At 36.4% G+C, this 20,513-nt stretch overlaps 3 protein-coding genes across 10 annotated transcripts; 1 reads left to right on the top strand and 2 right to left on the bottom strand.

The window, feature by feature from the left end:
- Window positions 1-3,557: 3,557 nt before the first annotated feature.
- On the top strand, window positions 3,558-12,603 carry LOC129579194 (protein shisa-5). Of its 8 annotated transcripts, none has more exons than XM_055468973.1 (4): window positions 3,558-3,966; window positions 11,652-11,760; window positions 11,861-11,934; window positions 12,047-12,603. In XM_055468973.1, the coding sequence occupies exons 1-4, from the start codon at window positions 3,717-3,719 to the stop codon at window positions 12,142-12,144; spliced, it is 531 nt and encodes a 176-aa protein (XP_055324948.1). In that variant the 5' UTR covers window positions 3,558-3,716; the 3' UTR covers window positions 12,145-12,603. The 8 variants fall into 8 exon arrangements, 5 of the variants coding, with proteins under 5 accessions (XP_055324948.1, XP_055324951.1, XP_055324947.1 ...); XR_008689199.1 differs by having other exon boundaries at window positions 3,560-3,785; XR_008689200.1 differs by lacking the exon at window positions 3,558-3,966 and adding an exon at window positions 4,193-4,647.
- Window positions 12,604-13,062: 459 nt separating this feature from the next.
- LOC129579366 (glutamate receptor ionotropic, kainate 2-like) lies at window positions 13,063-15,074 on the bottom strand. The gene is made up of 6 exons (XM_055469408.1): window positions 14,805-15,074; window positions 14,623-14,738; window positions 14,339-14,506; window positions 13,510-14,205; window positions 13,280-13,412; window positions 13,063-13,071 (listed from the first exon to the last, which is right to left on the bottom strand). The coding sequence occupies exons 1-6, from the start codon at window positions 15,072-15,074 to the stop codon at window positions 13,063-13,065; spliced, it is 1,392 nt and encodes a 463-aa protein (XP_055325383.1).
- Window positions 15,075-16,643: 1,569 nt separating this feature from the next.
- On the bottom strand, window positions 16,644-17,842 carry LOC129579365 (ionotropic receptor 75a-like). Its single transcript, XM_055469407.1, has 3 exons — window positions 17,754-17,842; window positions 17,497-17,664; window positions 16,644-17,370 (listed from the first exon to the last, which is right to left on the bottom strand). The coding sequence occupies exons 1-3, from the start codon at window positions 17,840-17,842 to the stop codon at window positions 16,644-16,646; spliced, it is 984 nt and encodes a 327-aa protein (XP_055325382.1).
- Window positions 17,843-20,513: the final 2,671 nt, after the last annotated feature.

Below are 20,513 nucleotides of genomic sequence, written 5' to 3'. Positions count from 1 at the left end.
ATGTTATTATTCTATAGACATAGGCAAGGTATGGTGTATACATGCATGAAGGTAGGAGCCAAGAAATTAAGCCGATGGTTTGGAGCTAATGTGACGACTTATGAGTATGCATGTATGCATGCCATCAAAAGATAATGGTAAAATATAATGGCAAAAAGCGTCCAGCTGGAACGTTTCATACAGATGTATAACATTGGCATTGTCTTCGGTTTGTGCGCTGTGTGCGCTGTACTGTTCACGGTTGTTGAGGCTTTTGCGAAAACAATAGAAGCAATAATTTGTCGGAGCATGTTAAACATGGCACAACGAATCATTCAGCAATTTCCTTCATTTAAATTTATTTATCCTGTTTCGGTATCGTCATCATTAAGTGCTCTCCATTTTACCGGGCGGATGCGATGAGCATAAGTTTTGGCGGTTTTCAACACAATTTGAAGGAATCACGCTTTGTTGCTTGGAAAGCTTTTTGTCAAGCTTTGTTTATATTCGAATAGTGAATTAAAATGGCACCATTTCTCTCTATTTTGGTTTTTTTTCCGCTGCTTTCCATCCTCCTTTTCTCTCTACCTCGTCCATAATCCGATTAAACCATGCGAATCCATTAATGATGTTCAATGTTCATGCTTTATTCAAAAATATGATATGAAATACGTCAAACAATTCTAACCATGTTTGACATGTGATTATTATTATGGATTCATTCAATATTTCATCTCTGCGTTTGTCATTGGGAAAGAAAAAGCTCGAACAGAGTGATTTTAGCAATCTTTGTCATTTCAACGACAGCAATAACAACAACAACAAAATGTGATTAGACGTAGTGATTGTGTGACGTGAATGGGAATCAAATGTGTCATATTCATTCATTTTTTTTACAGCAGAAAGATCACAAAGATGATTGAATTTCCAAATGAAAGGGGCTTTGAAAATTAATTTAGCATGAAAAAGCATGTACGTCAATAAGTTCACTTCTGATGCATAAGCTGATGCTTTTTAAGATTAGTTGATGTAATATTCCCATATATGTATAGCTTTGTTCGGTTTTTTTTTCTTTCCAGCGCCCGTTTGCAGCTTCGGTAGAGCAAATGGGTGGAAAGAATCACCGAAATTTTCGCGCACACATTTGTGATTGCGCTTGCAAAATTTCTTGCTGAATGAAATATCTTTCAGCCAATTTTTCAAATGGTTTGGCTTTTGTGCTTTTCACCGGGCGCACACAATGCACAAAAATTCATTCAACATTCATAAACTCATGACAATGACAAGTTCAACAGTTTACCATTTTCACAATGTTTGTTGGGAGTCTCTGTGTAGGAAATGCATTTAGAGCATTTTTCCCTTCGCCTGTTTCCCTCACAGCCAATATGTTCGTTGCAGTGAATGCAATTCACCGAACCAGCGAGAGGGAAAAAAAGGAAATACACATGATTCTCGAAGAATTTGTTGCTTTTTTCTCATCTTCTTCGAAACTTCTGAAAAAATGTAATAAAGGATTTTATATAAACAGGTTTCTTCGGGTTTTTTTTCGATTCAGTTACAGTGTGTACCGGGCACACATTATTATTAATGTTGTGATTGCTTTTCCCTTTTTGAGCACTAGTTTCGAAGCGGAAGAAGAAATATCAATCATACTGTTGATGTTACAACTTGACTTGCATGCGCTTTTCTCTCGCGCACACAGAGAGACACAGGGACACAAAGAGAGAGCGAGAGAGAGAGAGCGAAAGAGAGCGAAAGAGAGAGAAAGAGAGAGAGGATGAGACACACACACACACATAAGAAAAGTGATGTCAATATCATGAATCTGCTTCCCTTTATGCACCCAATTCGACTTTACGTCAAGTGGACATATGTGCAATGTGCATAATTGTTAGTTAGCAGCGAACGATATTAAGAAAAAGAAAATACGAGTATGTTTGTGTGGGTGTGTGTAGCAGGAAGATGCAGCAGCAGAAAAAGATCGGTTTGATAACGATAAATGCAGCTGTGTCGTTTGGACGCTATTGGCGACAAGTACAAGTACACTGCAAGCAACGCTTGTCAAGCTTACTTTCTCTCGTAGGACGCGCCACTTACTTTGTGTCACCTGAGAATTCCGGTGAAGTTTCTCGTTCTAGTAGTATGTGCTGAAGAGAAGTAGTTGTTGTTTGTGTGTGTGTGTGTGTGTGTGTGGGTGCCATGGCGCAAAAATGTATGATAGTGACAAGATGATAGCTGTTGTGCTTTTTACGTTACACGTTATTCGTTGTGCGATTTTTTTCTCTCAAACATTGGCCATATATAGCAACGTCAAAGTTTGCGAACAGAGAAATCATCATTGCGAGAAGATTCCGGACGTAGCAGCTTCATTCGGTCAGGTACGTGCATTGAAACTATCACGTGAGCATCGAACAAAAAATCAGAGCGTGTTATGAGCTAATGTCAGCAGCACTAACTAACATCAGCTTGGTATGTTCAATCTCACCAATGGTAAGTTTACTCATCATTTCGTTCTTATACTGAAAATGCGTTAAAAAAACGCAACGCATAATTGTCAGCAGCTGATATCAGCAGCTGACATTAGTTATTGCTGCTGACATATTAGCTCATAAAACGCCCTGCAAAAAATTTATTGCATTTGATCGGATCACAACGAAATTGCTAACGAATATGATGAATTTTCCATCGATGGCTTTTCAATCATTTTAGCATTTTCCATATTAAACACTTCAAAAGTCGATACGCAGCACACAGCAATTATTGGAAGATGAATAAAATATAAGAACCCAGTCGGAAATATAGCGAAAACATAAAAGAGAGTCATTAATGTAAGATGAATTACAAGCGTAGTGGCTTGTTTTCGTTCAAGTAGGGAGCAAAAAAGTGTCATAAATTATGATTAACAGCGAAACTAAACGTCTTCCTTTCCGTCAAGTACTTTTATTGTCGTTTCATGCTTAACGATCTGAAAACTAACCTTGGGAAAAATCAGCTGTTTTTCGCCATCGACATCAAATCGAATAGTGATGTGATAATGAAGAAAAAAAAACCAATCTCAGTGTTTGATTGCTGATTTCTTATCGGACAATTTGAAACAGCTATAAAAGTCCGTATTGGTTCAGTGTCATAATGTTGTTCAAGCACATTGTGTACCTTGCATTGGATGTATGGCTGCCGCATATAATATTACAACAAGAGTGCAATGCGAATGGCGCATCCAAAATAGATGTGACCTTCTTTCCATTACCCGAGGTACTCGAATTATGATAATCATTCTTAAATTCATTCTTTGTTGTCCCGCTGAAATCTTGTTGTTTTGTTCGTTTGGATATTCATCATCTCTTAATCGGAATTTTTGATGAGTTGAGTACTTCAATCAAATTTTTCCAAAAAAAAAAATGCTGTTATTTTTGGAGATTTCATCAATTCGTTGTGTGCAAATGAATATCATCAATATTACAGTGTTATCGCTAGAAAATCGTTTAGATAAGCTGCGTTAATCGTTGCAAAGTGTAATCTGGTAGCAATCCACTTGAAAAATCGTCTTTTCTTGTTCGCTTGAAAAAGTAGCGTTCGGCTCTCAATAATGCAGTTGGCAAAATAATTTGTGCAGTTCTCGTCCATCGTTCGCATGCTCGAATAATAGCGTCAAATTTGTTTCGAATGCAGTTTTCGCGGGATTCATTTTCGTTTGGTGTATTTGTTAAAAAGAGAAAGTGTGCAGCTTATTCGACACAATGTTTGGATTAATGCGCTCCGCCGAATACGGTGACTCAACGACCGAACAGTATAACCATGGTGAAATGGTTAGTACAGCTTTTTGCGTCATGCTCTGGGTATTTGTGAGCTTTGTCGTGTTAATCTTTCTCGTTGGCCTCGGCTACGCAACACTCGTCTACGCACTCAAACTATTTGAAATGCTGTGCTGTGCACCCTGCCGACGTAAAGCCCAAAAAGACTCACCACCACCATCATACGATAGCCTATGTAACTAACAAATCATTTTTTTTCTTCTGATTCTTTGATTATCTTGTTACTGTTTTTTTTTCTTGCATTTCTCTATGAATGGCTTTTCATTATTAATCTTATTGACTATTTATATAGACTTAGAATGAAATCGAATCGATTTGGTTTTTTTTGTCGTTCATTCGGCTCATTCGAACATAACACTGTAATTATTTCGTGTTTGGTGTATCGACAATTGGATAGACTGTAGTCTATATATATATATTCAAAGCCTATAGGCTTAAGTATACCAAATCAGATTTCAAAATATGTAAAAGTAGATTGATCTAGACAAACGCCAACGATAGAATACCCATGATTTAATCGAATTGGCCAAATAAGAATAAACGAATGAAAATGAGTGTGGCGTAAGTGTTGTTGTGTCGAAAAGGATAAACGTATTGGAAAGAGAGAGAGAGAGAGAGAGAGAGAGAGAGAGAGAGAGCGAGAGCGAGGGCGAGAGCTAGCAAAGTAAAAAAAGAATTATTTCTGATAGGAAAAATGGCAATTAGTCATTAATTTATTTGCGCAATTTCGGCGAATATTGACGGTTGCTAAAGGACAAATAAGTCACTTCACAACCGTTGGTGATAACGAACATCTCGCACAAAAATATTATTTTATCGCATCTTGAATGCGAGACGGATTATAAATCTGCCAAAGGTAAATCGAATCGACTTTTTTTTTCGACGCTTGTTACGATTAATTACGATTTGATGGATAAGGTTGAGCCAACTTTATGCGCTGGAGGCGATCATTCCGTGAAATTTCATCTATTCCGAAATTGATGTCTACCGATATTTTTCAATTAGGATTCAAAATAAAACAATTGGATTCACTTTTTCACTTTGGTAGACCAAATAATCTTCTATCTATTCGAATAAATGCCCCAATTTGAAATTGTATAATGTTCAGGTCATTGAACGCATCCATTTGATTGAATGACAGTAGTACAATGGTTTGACAGTAGACAAAATGAAAATACATAAACATTCACTTGTGCTTACGGTTCAATGCCAACGATAAGTACATTTGATTAAGTTAAATTTATCGATCTGCCCCAAGAATAACAATAAAAAAAAACGAATCATATTCTTCTTAAACGCCCGAAATCCACCACAAAGGAAGTTGTGTTCAGTCGGCAGGCTAAGTGTTTTAAGCATCGAATCAATCAATGAGATGAGATTATGTGAATCGTTGAAAATTGAGTAAATCGGTTGGACGAAAAAAGAAATAACTCTCTAAAAAATGCTTAATATGCGACCCAAAGTCATACAAATGTATTCATGCACGTAGTATATATGATAGAAGAGAAAAAAACGCAAACACAAATAAAACGAACAAAGAGAAATCGAGACTAACAAACATTCCATGGTCGTTTTTTTTTAATTTTCAAAATTGGTTAGACACTGGAATCCCAATCGTAGACACCGATTTCCAACTTCAATTTCGATAAAGCTAAGTTGAAAATAAAATATTGTGTGTATACTCATCACAATTTCATAAACCGTTGATCAACGAATTCTCTCGATTAAAAATAAAAATGGATGTGTTTTGGTTTATAGTGATAGTGATTATAATATTTTTAACGTGTGCAATGTGTAAGGCTGGCAAGCGAAAACCAATATTTTCAGGTGAGTAGTTTCGATTCCAGTGCGTGCGCGTTTTGTTGCTCTTGATTTTACACCTGTTGATTCAATTCAATCACATTGAAACCGTCTATCAAATCAAATGATAAATAAATGCGTTCATTAAAATAAATCAATATCAATGTCTGCTACATTGTGTCGTTCTTTTTTCCTTTGTTCGACGCACACTTCAACTATTGTGTAATTGAACATTGTCGTATTTCATCAAAGTCAATAGTTGAATACAACAAATTTATGATTAAAAATCATACATTTCGTGTTTATCTATTTCCATTTTGTCTTGTTCTTCATTTTTCGTTGAATATATGAGTCAAAAAAAGTCGCGATCGTACGTACGTTAAATTTCCTGAAACTAAATCATTTAGTCCAAATGCAATTAATTCATTACAATTAGCAATACAAATGTGACGCCTATTATATATATGAAGCAATGTGTATAGATATTTTTAGATTAGCACGTCATGTGTTCAGCTAAAATGAATTGTCGGTAACATTTTTTTCTTCATTTTTCTTTGAATAGATACCATCAAATTCACAATATTGGGAAAAATGAGAAATTAATTAATTATGTTAATTAAATTAATATATGTTTATCAGATTATCGAAAAATTCTGAAAATTCAATATAATGACGCAAACATATTGTATATCGCACCAACTCAAATCCATTGCTCGAGTGCTTCGACATTAACATAAGCAGTCTAACAGGCACTTGCTCTCTATAGTGTGTGTCATATAGCCTGACAATTCGCTATTTCTATGCATTGCTCTCGCAATTTTGACATTTGAATAAACAGTGTTGTGGTGCGATTAATACGTTTATCGGTTTATTAGTATTTGAAAAGAGAATTTGGCCACAGTTGTAATTTATCAAAGTTAGTCGTCAAAAGTGTTTTGTTCCTTTTTTTGTTGCCGTTCCCATTCAGTCCACCGTATTCGTTCACAATGGATGACATCAATTTTCCGCGTTTCGATAACAATCAAAACCATTTCAATCGAGACACATTTTTCAAGGATAGCTTTTACAATCAGAACAAGGATTTTGAAGAAAGTTTTGCCTTCCATCAAAAAGTGTTTTTCACAATTTTCGGCATCGTAGCGATATTTATGGCGTGTATCATCGGCTTAGTGATATTCAGCATTTGTTTTCGAATTTGTAAGGGACAATCGTACCAGGATTATCGGCGCCAACGTCGTTGTCAAACTATCATACCGCCGCCACCACCCCTCACCAATCCATGTAATTATTTTTCCCAACATATGATTTGCTTTCGTTTTCAGTTCTTTTTAGTTGATTTTGAATATCGATTATGTGGTGTCCACCGTAAATACACTGGGGACAACGTGTTTGTTTATTTTCTCTCTCTCTCTCTCTCTCTGTGTGTGTGTGTGTGTGTGAATGTTTTTTCCCATTTGCAAGGGAATTCCAGTGCCGTTTTGTGCGTGTAATTTATACAGAAACGTATGACTCATATCTGCCGAAGTGCTAACATTCAATTGCATGCACAAATGTGTATGTAAATTTCGCGATACGATAATTTAAACAGTCTATACTTTCATTATAAACATGTAATACATGTCATGTATATACACTTGCATTGTCAAGTCCCGTTATCGGCGGAATTTCACAATCTGAGCCGGGTGTTGCGCATTTTGATCGCTCACATATCGTTTTTGTGGGCATCATTCAACTGGTTGTATCAGTGCAGTGAATGACTGGAAACAACACCAAATCCGATGAGATGACTTTTAATCCAAATCTCGTTTCTTGCTATCAGTTTGGTTGTTTAGTTTTGATGTGGTTTATTTGTCCATTCGCTTGCAAAATAGATTCCAGTTTTCGGGTCTAGACATGAGAAATTTGGATCGACTCTGGATCTGTGATTGGTGCATGCCGCATGCAGCACCATTGTCACCGATCGAAATAAATTGATGAAAGAAACGTGTTTGTGAGCGGTTTTGTACGATATTGACCTATTCCACCCATGACAATGACTTTCCATCGACAAAGTTAATTAAAAAGTTTTCAATGCTATGCACTCGAGAAGAAATACCATTTGAAATCAGGGAAAATATTTAAAATATACACATCAACACTAGAATAGAGACATTTTTAGCAATTGTTTCGCTATTTTTGAGCATCAAATATACTTTCGAGGGGCTTATGCAAGGAACGAATTACTATTGAAAACTGGAATTCAGTTTTTTTCGGTACTTTCACTATACTATTACACTAGAGGAAGTACTGAAAAAAATACATTTGCCGAAATATTTAATGCATTTACGCCATCTGTATCCGATGCAATAAAATGTTTGATAGATTGGTTTTGTGGATTATCAGTTGTTTTCAGTACTTTCAGTCAATTCAGTAATAATTCGTCTTTTAGGCTTATGTGTCATGCGAGTCCCATGAGTCAATACGAAAAATGTAGGCAACTGTGCGATTCTTCCATATGAGTTTGCGGGTCACTGTTTCTTCGGGAAAAAATTTGACTGACTCGCGTAGATTCGTAGATTCGTATGTTCCGTGGTAGGATTCGGGAGTCAGTTTGTGTGAATTTGTACGAGTCAGTACTGACTTGCAATGACAAATAAGTCCCTCGCATATTGTGTCCTACCAGCCAGCGATCATTTGATGATAGCGTGAGCTGAGACCGTTCGATTCCAAACACAAATCAGAATGCGTAGCCACAACAACAAAAGGCAACAAATCAAAACAACTACACACAAAAAAGCGGCAACAGCAACAAAAATAATACAAGGAATGTGTTGTGCTGTGCACGCTCTCTCGTATTTGGAGCAACAAGTATAACGAATCCGAGAAGTTAGATAAAAACCGAAGTGGCCGTTTATTTATGGCAACGCATGATTCTCGTTTTCAACTCGAATCTCTCTGTTTTGCTCGTCTCATTCCGCATATACACCGAAACATGCCCATCGTCGTCGTCGTCGTCGTCGTCGTCGTCGTCGTCTTCGTCGTGTTCGGCCGATTGTTTTTTTTTGTTTTATTTCTGTTACCAATCGTCGTCGTCCGTGGCCGTTGTTGTTGTCGATCCAATATATTTACAACTCCTTTGCGTTCGTTCGTTCATTTTCGCTCTGTCTCTCTTTCTCTCTGTTTTCGTTCAATATTCAGTTGACTTTATTACTGATGAACCATCATTTACATATATGCGTTCCTGTTGCTCTTTTCGTATGCGACGACGACGACGACGACTATGACGACGGCGACACTGAATCAAGCGAATACACACATGTTGTTGGACAGAGAAAGAGAGTGAGAAAGAGAGAGCGAGAAAGAGAGAGCGCGCGCTCGCTCGCTGCACACTATGAACATTCAACTGTTTGTTTGGTTATTTGGTTATTTTTCGTTCATCGTCGAATCCGCAGCTAAACCATTATCAGACGAGACATTTTTCACGCATTTCATTTCATTTCGCACTTTAGTCAGATTTCTCGGACAATATGAATGATCGTGTTTTATTCCGTGCAATTATTATTAATATCACAACATTTGGTCAAAGTTTTCGCCTAGTGCGCGTGTCAACTGAATGAAATTCGTCAAGTATTGAGTTTGGATTGTTTTTTTCGTTTCGTTTCGATTTGAATTGCGATTCAAGATTTGACACAACTAAACAATCTCGAACAGGGCAGAGCGAGAAACAGCTTGAGCGGAAGAGTGAAGTAGATCTCTCTGTTGGAATACGCGTAGTTTTGTCTTTGGTTTAATTTTGTGTTCATGTGTGTGCATGTGCTTTTTGTGATTCCAACAAAATGCAGCAAAATCCAAATAAACAAACGAGTTGATAAAAAGTGACACATAGATATACCATATATCTAAAAAAAATATACACATAGATCGAGATAGATTGCTGCTGAAAGAAGAGAAAAAGACCAAACACGCACAACAAATTCAATAAAACAACGCAACGTGACTTAGGCATCGTAGTTTATTGGTCGCAAAATAAACAGAGGACGTTGTTGCAGTAAACGCACTCACACACACACACACACACACACACACGCATACACATATATTCCCGCAGTCGCAAAACATTCGCCAACACGAAAAAAAAAAACAAAACAAAAACGAGAAATAAAGATGCATACGTTCCATCATGAAGATCATTCATTCAATTCAATGACGTCGGAGCATGTGTATCCATTTGTCATCGTTGTAATTGTGGTGCTGACCATCCTCGCCTTTTTCTTTGCTCTCATTTACAGCATCGCCAAATGTATACACAAGTCACTGAGATATCGCTATCGATTCGTGTCATGTACGTACCTTTTGTTAACACACAAACAAAAACCGACTCTTTTCTCTTCCAGATTGCACTCATCAACAATATTATTTTTGCGGTCGTGTATACAAGTATAAATATATGAGGAGCGTCGAGTGAAATGAACGCCCGTATATGAATGTATATTTGTTGGAATTCACTTTCCATTTCGCGAAAAAACTGTAATTCAATTGGCGTGCCAAAAAAAAACATACATAAACATAGTTAGCCGTGCATTGTCAAAACAATTCCGATCCAAATTATTGCAATTCATTTCCATTGCGTCGAACAAAATGGTCGCACTTCAGAAATGCAAACACAGGCTGCTATGACTTTTATCAATTCTGAAGTCATGGTTAATAAATTCAATAGCGACGAAAAAGACAGCACATACACACACACACAAACACACTACTTTCAATGACATTGACTGAAATCAATCACACTATTTGCAAGTCAATAATAATTGGAAAACATGTATAGGAAAATATGCATGTTGTCACGAAACGATTCGTTGTGGACAGGGAACAGAAATTAAATAAAAGAAATACAGAACTAAATAGAAATAAAAAAAATTGATCAACAATTCAATCACGGGCAGAAATTCACTCAAGCAAATTAAATAGCCCCTATAATGGATTTCAAAGTGATGCGACCGAACAGCCGATGTATCGATGCGGAACCGCTTTACTACATCGCCTACTAAGTGCAAATCTAATTTGAAGTTCATGTTGTTGTTGTAATGGCTGCAACTCTTTTTTATATCGATTAGATAAGTGTGCCGTTGTCTAAATCAATTGGCTACGGTATTTTCTGTTTAATGCCGAGATAAAGGTCGTTATCATCAACACATATACGCTTATCTATTAAGCACTGGAATCCAAGCTTTTCAAGATCCTGTTGCGCTTTTATCGACACTCAAAACAGTTAGTCAGCGAAACTGGTATCAAAACGTTGATCGCATTGGAGATTTCATTGTTGTTCAGCCACTATTTGGAAATGGCCGCTACTGAATTTGTGACATTAGGTGTTTTTAGCATCCTATTGGCATTGCTTTGCATGGCCTGTGGCATCAAGCGAATTCAACGTAGACGCCGAAATCAAGGCCTTGTGATCGGTTTGCCAAGCCAAAATCCAACGGGTACAAGCATCTGGCATTTTTTGTCGATTTTTTATTCGCTTTTCTCATTCTCGATCTCATCAGCCTATTTCTATAAATAAACCGTTCATATTAAGGTGTCATTCAGTGTAAATTGTTCGCGGCAATTAGGCACGGCTCATAAACACAACCGAAAACGTGATGTACAGCCAATTTTGTTCCGTTCGATGAAAAAAAGGGGAACAAGTGTCAAAGTTCAAACAAAGTAGCAACTGGACAAGAATAAAAAATATTTTGGCTTAAATATGAATTTCAAAACTCTCAAAATTAGGTCGTTACATGCACGGCTGACGCATTCTTATGACGTGCACTACAAAAATTGCTTCGACGAAATGATGTGATTATCAATTTGGTTGTTATTTTGAACGAAAATGTAAACACGAAATCAAATCGTCACAATTATTTCATAATTGTGTGGTTTTAATTTAAAAACATATTCATCAGAGATTCCCACGAAATGATAAACAAGTGTCAAAGTTTAATTGAGCAAAAATGATTGAAACCAAACATGAACTCTTAGAAATGCCATGAAGAAAATGATGAACTAATCGATTTCCTTTTTGTTTTCTATTAACAGCACCCGTGGTAGTGACAACGACAACGATTCCAACAGTTCCACAATCAGCCGGGTATCCTGCGCAAAGCACTATCGTTCAAGGCTATCCGATGCCACAACCACAGCCAGGGTAGACTATTTTGATTGAGTTTTAGCTCCTTTTTGTTTTCCACCGACTTTTTTTTCGATTTCAAGTTTTTAATTTCGATTTCTTCTCATTGCGTTTATAGATATCCGCCACAGCCAGCGGGAATGTATCCAAATCAACCTATGCCACAGCCATACCCCATGCCTCCGATTCAAGGTAATTTTGATCGAAACACTGTTACTTTTATCATTTTATTCCGTGCTCTTCTTTTCAATTCAATGTCACTAACTGATTATTTTTTTTTTTGGTTTTGACACACAATTTCCAGCTGACTACAATCCACCGTCGTACGATCAAGTTGTGCGTGGAGGTGATGCGTATCAGAAACAGGCACCATACAATCCAAACTATTCTGGGCAGCAATAAAGCTCTATGGTCAACTTAAGTGCATTAGTCTACCGTACCGATCAATATGAAATTACTAATTTTATAAAGAAATAAAAATTATATGTGATCATCATAAGCATAAAACAAGATAAAGCAAAAAAGAATATTCGTTCCAGCATTGATACACATATGTATGTGAAACAAAAAATTAAAATTGAAATTGATGTTTTGTAGTTGTTATTCGACGGAAGAAAAAAAAAATTTATTCAACAAAATCGATGAAAAAAAAACTATTGTGAATAAGCTAGTGGCCTCCCGTACAATAAGAATTTTTTTTTTTGTGTTTGTATCTCTCTTTCTCTGTTGAAACGGATAGGAGTTTATGGAGAGAAAAAATTTGATAAATTGATTTGTCAACATCGAATGAACAAAACTGATTCATGATGATGAATGCGGTCACAACAAAATAGAAAAAACACTCAAACAAAAAAAAATAAACAAACAGACAAACTCTATGATGTGAATACAATTTTTTTTCATTTATTATTTTTTTCTTCCTTGGTGCTTCCTCTCTATCTATCCGACTAGTACATAATATACGTTATATATTCATGGGATACATGATGATAATGTCCCATGTGTGATTGCGATTCTATGCACACGATGAACAAAAAATAAACTGTAATTTCTTTATTTAATTTTAAGCCAATTTTTTCATTTGATCAGATAACATTTTCGATTTTCATTGTAACAGATATGAACAGGAGAAAAAAAAACTCTATAGAATTTATTCAAAATAGAAATGAAACGATTGAAATTCATACCATTGAATGAAAAAAGCATTGAATCAACATTTTATAACATCAACCATAGATATAATAATGATAAATAGAGCTGAAATATGCATTTTATAGGAACAAATAAAATTTAGAGAAAAACTAACATCTGTGGTAAATGTTAAGCAGTCTTAAGCATAAGACATGTGTAGAATAAATGAAAAAATTTAAAATAACCGAAATCTTCTTTATGGTTTTCGTTCTTCTGTTGATGTCATTGTAATTTTTGTTTTTGTAATAATTCTCCCCTTGATTCTATCGAACTGCGAACAGCAGCCAACGGCATAAAGTTCTGCGCAGAAAATGCTTATTGAAATAATGGTACCAAAAAGATATACATAAATCAATGGATAAATTTGGCGTAGGCCAACAATGGTGAAATCGCGTCCATCACCTTCGCAAGCCGGTTTCTTTGGTAACCATTTCGCTCTCGTTTGAAATATCAATCCAACCTCATGCATCCAGAGTATTCTATTAGGAATTGGAGAATGGTATAAATCAATTTTTGTCGGTGGATTCTGCAATCAACATAAAAGGTGTGCGTACGCGTATGCTGTTTTGTTCGTACCTTTGCTTAATCAGTTCCTTATAGGCGCTATTTCGTGCCACGGTGATTGTGTTCATCGGCAATGGAAACACTTTTATTTCGCTCAATCGACATTTTTCCAATTCGGAATACGTTCTCTGTATCACATTGTAGGCACTGGGAGTATCAACAAGAAATGCAAATAAACTGGCACGAACTTTACCAATACCAATCGATTCATCAGCAATCCACGCATCTGTGCCCATCGGCTCGATTTTCTTCGCATACACCATTCTCAAGATACGGTGACTATCATCGGATGAAAAAATGCGTCGCACTGAACGGGTATCCTTCAAAGCAAGTGTTAATGGTGAAGCTAATAGGTCGTCCAATGTGTGAATCGATTCGCTTGGACTCTGTAGCAATGCAACGATGCTCGCTGAATATGATGTAAATAATGCCAATGTTGCTACAAATGTTGTTATCAATACAAATCGACCGGATAACGATGGAATAAGTAAATGGGTCCCTTGTTGGCATACTGCACCGAAAACAAATGAAACAACATCGAACAACGTGATCTGCGCCTCAAGCAACGGATGCCCCATTTGAATTCCCATAATGAATATAACGCAGAGAATCAACGCTGCACAACAATACCACACTGTCTTATCCAATGGCAATAAGAAAATGTTTGATACTGCTGACAACGGAGGCTGTCGAAAAATAATTGGCGTACTGCGAATAAAAACAAACAACAACAACACCACCACCACCACCACCACCACTGAGTCAGTTCCATCGAAAGTCGACGCACACGAATACATAAATAAAGAAATTAAAGAGTTTTTCGCTTACTGCTACGGTTTACCTTATGGCAAAAATATCAGCCGTAAACTCGGCATATTGCAATTGCTCAGGTCGCATATTTTCGGCATGGGCCAAAGTATCGATTCGATCTTCTCGGTACAACGCCATTGTGGCAGCAGCCAGAGTGCTTTGGTTCCATTCATAATTGCTCATTTCAACTATGTCGCAACTGAAGATGTCGAGCGGCCAATGGAGTGAAAGAAAGAAAGAAAGAAAGAAAGAAAAGTTAAATGAAAACAAAAATCGACCAAAGGACCGATTAACTCGACGCAAAGAAAGTTTTACGAAAAATTTAAATCGTCTCGCAAGAGCCAAGACACCGGCAACGTTGATATAGCTGCAATGTCCATCTGATCCAATCGCGTGTTGTCAAGGTATGTGAGTGGCACCGGTTCCGTTACCTACCGTATAATCTAGTTAATTGATACATCCATTGATTATATTCCCAGTTTCGTACAAACACTCACATATGAACCACAACGCAAGCGTAGCCCCTGTAAATTCTTTCGGACCTTTGTCTTTGCCTTCTTGCCGTCGAACTCTTCATTTAATCGCCAGCCATTTGGTGCACAGCTATTTTGCCCATTTGTTTGGCCATTTATCGAACCGAGCACGGACACTCTTAACGGATGATTGGGAGCAACTTTATAAACATCATAAAGGGTCCATTTATTCTCTTGAGCATCGAAACGAGTCAAAACCACTTCACTATTTGGCAAAATATCCAATTGGCTCATAATCTTGCCTGTATCTGTCTACGGGACGAGAATGAGTGAGAGAGAGAGAGAGAGAAAGAGAGAGCGAGGAAGTGGGATGAAGAGATTGAGAGAGGAAGAATAAAAAATCGCAACTATTTAAAGTGATTCGTTGAACTTTTGTGGAAATCACTTGAAATATAAAAGTTTTTACCAAGTTTTCGTCCAAGTTTAAGTGCAATTCATCACTGTTTGCAAGAAAAAGCCATAAATTGTTGCCATTAAATAAAAGCTGATGTTGTTCCTATAAAATGGTTTGTTTGATATTTTGAGCAATGTGTACGTTGACAATGATGAAATCTAAGGGTTCTAGAGATACGTATTTACTTGATTGAAAATTGATTCAAATCCATCGCAACTCATATCGACCGAAAATCCTTGTTTCACATTTTCTTTGCCAATGACCAAATCGTTCACCTTCGCAAAGTTTGTAATCAATCTTGATTGTATGGCGGATAACTCGAGTGTAATTTGAATATTTTCGTCTGGAATTTATTTGCGAAAAATTTACATATATACAAATATTAAGTCGGCAATAATGCGAAGAATACTTGGCATTTTGCATTTCGGATAGCTAATAAGGAAATTCTTACCCATTTGATAACAAACGAAATGAGTCCAAGTGCTTACGTACCGGTATGATGAATAAACTCCAAGCAAATGTAAATAATCAACCGAAGGCGAAGCAAATTGAAGCGGAAGGCTCGATAATATTAGAAACAAGAGCTGCCGATAAGACATTTTGCGCCTCCGATGCTGCCAACAATTCTCCATCTTCGACTGAAAATAACCAACGGCAAAATCGTTCAAAGTGAATCGAGCTGGGGTGAACAGAGTTGGGATTGTAGCCTTTGCTTCCATCACATTTTCCAATTAACCTTTCAAAACGTCAACATTATCCCGTTAGACTGTTTGACTTTGTTAATTAGCATGTCAGCTCATTTGGCACAACTTTTGAATTATCTCATGCATTTTTAAGTTTTAACGAATGCTCAAATATGAATCCGAACGACGGTATTCGATGTTTGCATTTTTCTCTTCTTTCTTTTCAAAATAAAAATCGGTTTGGAATTCACTACTCTGTAAACATGTAAACATGTTGTGTAAATAATGCAGTAATAAAAGAGAAACAATTTTGCATTCGGTGTACATGTGAATATCGTATTCTATTTTTAAATTAAGCATACATGCTATGATAATAGTATGGATATTGGATAACCAAAGCCGATGCGGTATGCGTAAATATTTTATTTAAATGGTGATTTGCCTGAAACGATTCTTCAGCATTTTATTCATTGCTATTTCGATCAGGAGAATAGCAAATGAGCCACCAGTACCCATGACTAAAATAAATAGAGCGGCCTTAATTTCAACGATACCAACTGATGTCACTTTGTTTGCACTGTTCTCACAAATTGGCTTCTTCGGAAACCATTTCACCCATTCGCGAGCAATCAGCCCATTCTCTCGCTGAAAGCGTAGCCTAAGCGAGAACAAAGTGAGAGAGAGAGAGAGAGAGAGAAAACATAGAACTGACTGCGAAATAAAAAATCATGATTTATCGACATAAACACCGTACCGTTGTCGAAACAATTCCTTGTACGGGCTATTCCGAGCGATGGTAGCCGTCAACCTTGGTACGCGTAGTATTGTGATTTCGCTCAAGCTACATTTTTCATCGTCGGAGTATGTTTCTTTGATCAATTTGTATGCGGTAGCGCTTTCCAGTTGATAAGCAAACAATTCGGTGCGAACCCTTTCAACGCCTTTGGCCGGATCATATATCCATCCATGTTCGCCATACGGTTTGATTTTCGTTTGATACACATGCTTCAAGATGCTGACATTCTCATATCGAAAGTTGAAACGAACGTATCGTGCATCTTGCAGTCCAAGCCTCATCGGCGATGCGATTAAATCGTCAATATTTTTGATGACATGGCTGGGACTTTGCAAAAGCACCAGAATATTTGCCGAATACGAAATGAACACGAACAGTGCTAAAAAGAATGTGGTTAGAACGAGAATACGCCCAGAGGTTTTACGTAGATGTGAATCCAAATGCGTTGCTTGTTGACACGCCGCTCCGCAGATAAATCCAACGATATCGAGATACGACATTCGTTGTCGCACTTCCGGGTAAATGTATTGTGACAACATCAACAGCCACACAACAATCATTGCAACGATGCACGCTCGCCAAACATCCAACCGAAGTGGCAAAACAAATATATTTGAGATCGAAGCCAACGATGGTTGTCGAAATATTATTGGTGTGCTGAAACGAATATAGTCATATTTTATTTTATCGGAATTTTTTTCATTATTTTTGTGTGTGGTTTGTTTTCATAGATATTGTTTTTGTTTCGTTAGTGGGTGAAAATTGATTTCGTTTTCTGTTTACTCAATTGTACACAATTCCGTGGTGAATTCAACATATTTCATCCGGTCCGCTCGCATGCTTGTGCCATGAAGCAATAGGTCGACTTTATGTTTAGCATACAAAGCCATTACTCCGTCCCATGTATTATTGACCAACCAACCGTAACTGTCCACTTGCATGACATTGCATCTGGAATTTTTGAAATTTTCGATTCAGTTTTTCGCCAAAGTTATGCAATTAATTTTTTGAAAAAGAAAGTTTCTCATTTCTCTCCTTACGTATAATTTAAGTCTTGACCCAAATTCATCATCATCGGATAGCTTGACTTAGTGGCTACATCAACATTTGAATTAACCGGATCGTTCATGTATGTAAATTTTTCCGGAAATGAAATCTGAAAACGTACACATAATTCCTTAATGACTTTTCAAGAGGGGCAGAGCGAGAGAGTGGTGTGCAATGATTTATATTCTATGATACACATACAACAAGAGCGCATCGAAGTTGAATCCCTCTTAAATTCTTTCGTGTTAATTTTGAAAGAAACTTTTGCCGCACTTGCAACTCGCTCGAATGTGCTACGGCTGAGGCAAACAGAGATATTTCCAATGAATGGTTTCGTGCAACTTTGTACACATCAAAGAGAACATATCTGACATTGGGCGCATCGTAGAGTACCACTAGAGCTTCACTTATAGGCAAAATATCAATGGAATTAAGTAAATTTTCCGCCTGAAACTGAAGTTAGAATTTATTTGTTGGGGTCGTTTGACTTGTTCAAATATTTAAATCGATTTGAATGTAAATAATTTCAAATAAAAATCATTCGGTATAAACATGTTCCTACTGATATGCCACCAAAGTTTGTGTCGGTTGCAATGTCGAAGAAGATCCAAAAGTTGTTATTTCTGAATAAAAGCGCTTGATCTTCCTGGAATATTATTTAAAAACCGATTTATAAGGATTCTGACACAAATAAGAATTCCATGTATTATGCCATTGTGAATGGCATAGTTTTGAGCTTGCCTGTTGAAATATAGCAATTGTGTGCTCACACGTGATATCGACCGCATAACCCTGTACAGCATACGATGATGTATCCAAGAGTCGTGAAATGCTTTGAAAATCAGTCACATGTCTCGATTGTATATTCAACGAAGCTGAAAGTTGTACTGAAATTTTCACTCTGTCAACTAAATATAGAGAAATAACATCACATGATTTAATACCGGTACATCGATGAATTTGAGCTCGTTATCCCATTCCATGGGAATATATAAATGCACTTACCGAATTCAAAGCAGGTGAAATGTGTCCAAGCAGCAATGTGTCTAAACTTTGAATATATCGATATTACATCTAAATAATTCTCAACTGGTATGGCGTTACATTTCAACAACAAACTCGAGGCAATGAGTAAATGCTGAAATAGGACAATGTTAGGAGCTTTCGTTTTCATTTTGCTGGCGAAATGCACTCAAGTATTTGCACAATGTGAAAATGTGTGTTGGATACGAAAATTTTGTATCTTTATATAGGAAATTGTGCTGAACTTAAATTGGCCTCATTTATAATCCGAAAATGGGGTTTCTACCACAAATATTTGCCATGAATAAAACAATGTGACAAGCAAATCGATGCGATTTATCGGAATAAAGAGAAAATTACACTCTTTGACAGCTTACAAACAATTCATAATTGAAATCATGGTATAAATATGTTACAAATGTTTCGGCACGTACACTTGCAAATTTTGGAACAATAACAGAATACTTCGTCGAAACTTCAAGTGGGTAATAAATTCATGGATTAAAAAAGAATCGCACCAGAAGAATGTGTTTTTGCTTGTAATTGAGAATATCATGACTTTTGTAATTTATTTCTTATAGACTCGGAAAAGCATTAAGCTAATGGACAAATAGAATTCAAATCAATTTTTTCTTAAATAAAAATTACGAACTTACTTCGACTCTCACTGTATGTTGTACCTACAACATTATCATAAAAATGTACAAACTCGATTAAAATACAAAGTTAGCTCTGTCAATCCCAAACATTTTTTCAAAAAACCACTTGTATCTGTGGTTTACCAAGGAAATTGCCCTAAAAATAATTTCAGAAATAACAGGCAATATTCCTTTTCTTTTATTTTTATATTTATTGTATTTTAATTTACTTCGGTTTAGTTTCATTCAAAAATGAAGTACTTCTCATATATTGTTTTCTCACGATATTTTGTTTTCCAAATTCGAATTAAGTTCAGAATTAGGAACATTCGGGACCAGAATTCTTATTGATTGAACAATGCTCAATGGGCCACCAATATTGAAGTAGAGCAGATCTTAAATAACTGGTTGATATTTATCGTTATACATCCGAACGCAAATGTCAAATCAACCACAAACAAATGCCATTGAAATATCCGACATTTCATCAGATGGCAACGGTATTGCGTAATAACATCGGAGGTTGATATGAAAACATAATCGAAACAAATGACAAACAAAACAATTTCATTAACAAATGTTTATGCTGCAATGTAAACAAATTGGCATCGAGAATTTCGCATTTCGCGTGAACATAATAATACGATTTGGAATGCTGGTAAAACAATTGCATCAAATGAAATGGAATTTTCATTGATAGAACATTACAAAAATGTAATTGGATCAGTCCAATTGAATTTTTCTGAATTTTTCATATCATAACCAAACGTTCGTTCGACAATATATGAATTAAAACTTATGTGCAGACTAACAACCGAGTTCGCTGATACTGCTGAAAAAATGCAACAGAACGAGCTAAATTAGGGCTAAAGAGATTGATTTTGTTTTGTGTTTCTGTTGAGAAAGGATTTAATTGTATTTATTTAGTGTTTTATAAGACAAAAATCGCATTCCATTCTTATGAACATTCAAACAGACATTTTGAACCAACAATAAGCAAATGCCATTGAAACGTGTGGGAATTCATCATACGGCATCGAACTACACACTCTCGTCGAAAAGAGTTAATATAAAATACTAATAGAAACAAAT

This window comes from Sitodiplosis mosellana, unplaced genomic scaffold (assembly GCF_009176505.1).
Source record: "Sitodiplosis mosellana isolate CC-2019 unplaced genomic scaffold, AAFC_SMos_1.0 Smas_scaffold_6226, whole genome shotgun sequence".
In the NCBI taxonomy this organism is placed as follows: domain Eukaryota; kingdom Metazoa; phylum Arthropoda; class Insecta; order Diptera; family Cecidomyiidae; genus Sitodiplosis; species Sitodiplosis mosellana.
Note: the sequence above shows the minus strand (reverse complement) of the source record. Positions and strands in the feature narration are given on the sequence as shown.

Excerpts from the sequence above, each read along its gene's own strand:
- LOC129579194 (XM_055468972.1), top strand. The coding sequence starts at position 6,578 with ATGGATGACATCAATTTTCCGCGTTTCGATAACAATCAAAACCATTTC. Across the intron at positions 6,873-11,651 it reads ACCACCCCTCACCAATCCAT|CACCCGTGGTAGTGACAACG; the intron begins GTAATTATTTTT and ends TTCTATTAACAG. Across the intron at positions 11,935-12,046 it reads CCCCATGCCTCCGATTCAAG|CTGACTACAATCCACCGTCG; the intron begins GTAATTTTGATC and ends CACAATTTCCAG.
- LOC129579366 (XM_055469408.1), bottom strand. The coding sequence starts at position 15,074 with ATGAGCCAATTGGATATTTTGCCAAATAGTGAAGTGGTTTTGACTCGT. Across the intron at positions 14,507-14,622 it reads CGAGACGATTTAAATTTTTC|TTGCGACATAGTTGAAATGA; the intron begins GTAAAACTTTCT and ends CGACATCTTCAG. Across the intron at positions 14,206-14,338 it reads GCTGATATTTTTGCCATAAG|TACGCCAATTATTTTTCGAC; the intron begins GTAAACCGTAGC and ends TTTTATTCGCAG.
- LOC129579365 (XM_055469407.1), bottom strand. The coding sequence starts at position 17,842 with ATGAACGATCCGGTTAATTCAAATGTTGATGTAGCCACTAAGTCAAGC. Across the intron at positions 17,665-17,753 it reads GGTCAAGACTTAAATTATAC|ATGCAATGTCATGCAAGTGG; the intron begins GTAAGGAGAGAA and ends CAAAAATTCCAG. Across the intron at positions 17,371-17,496 it reads ACGGAATTGTGTACAATTGA|CACACCAATAATATTTCGAC; the intron begins GTAAACAGAAAA and ends TATTCGTTTCAG.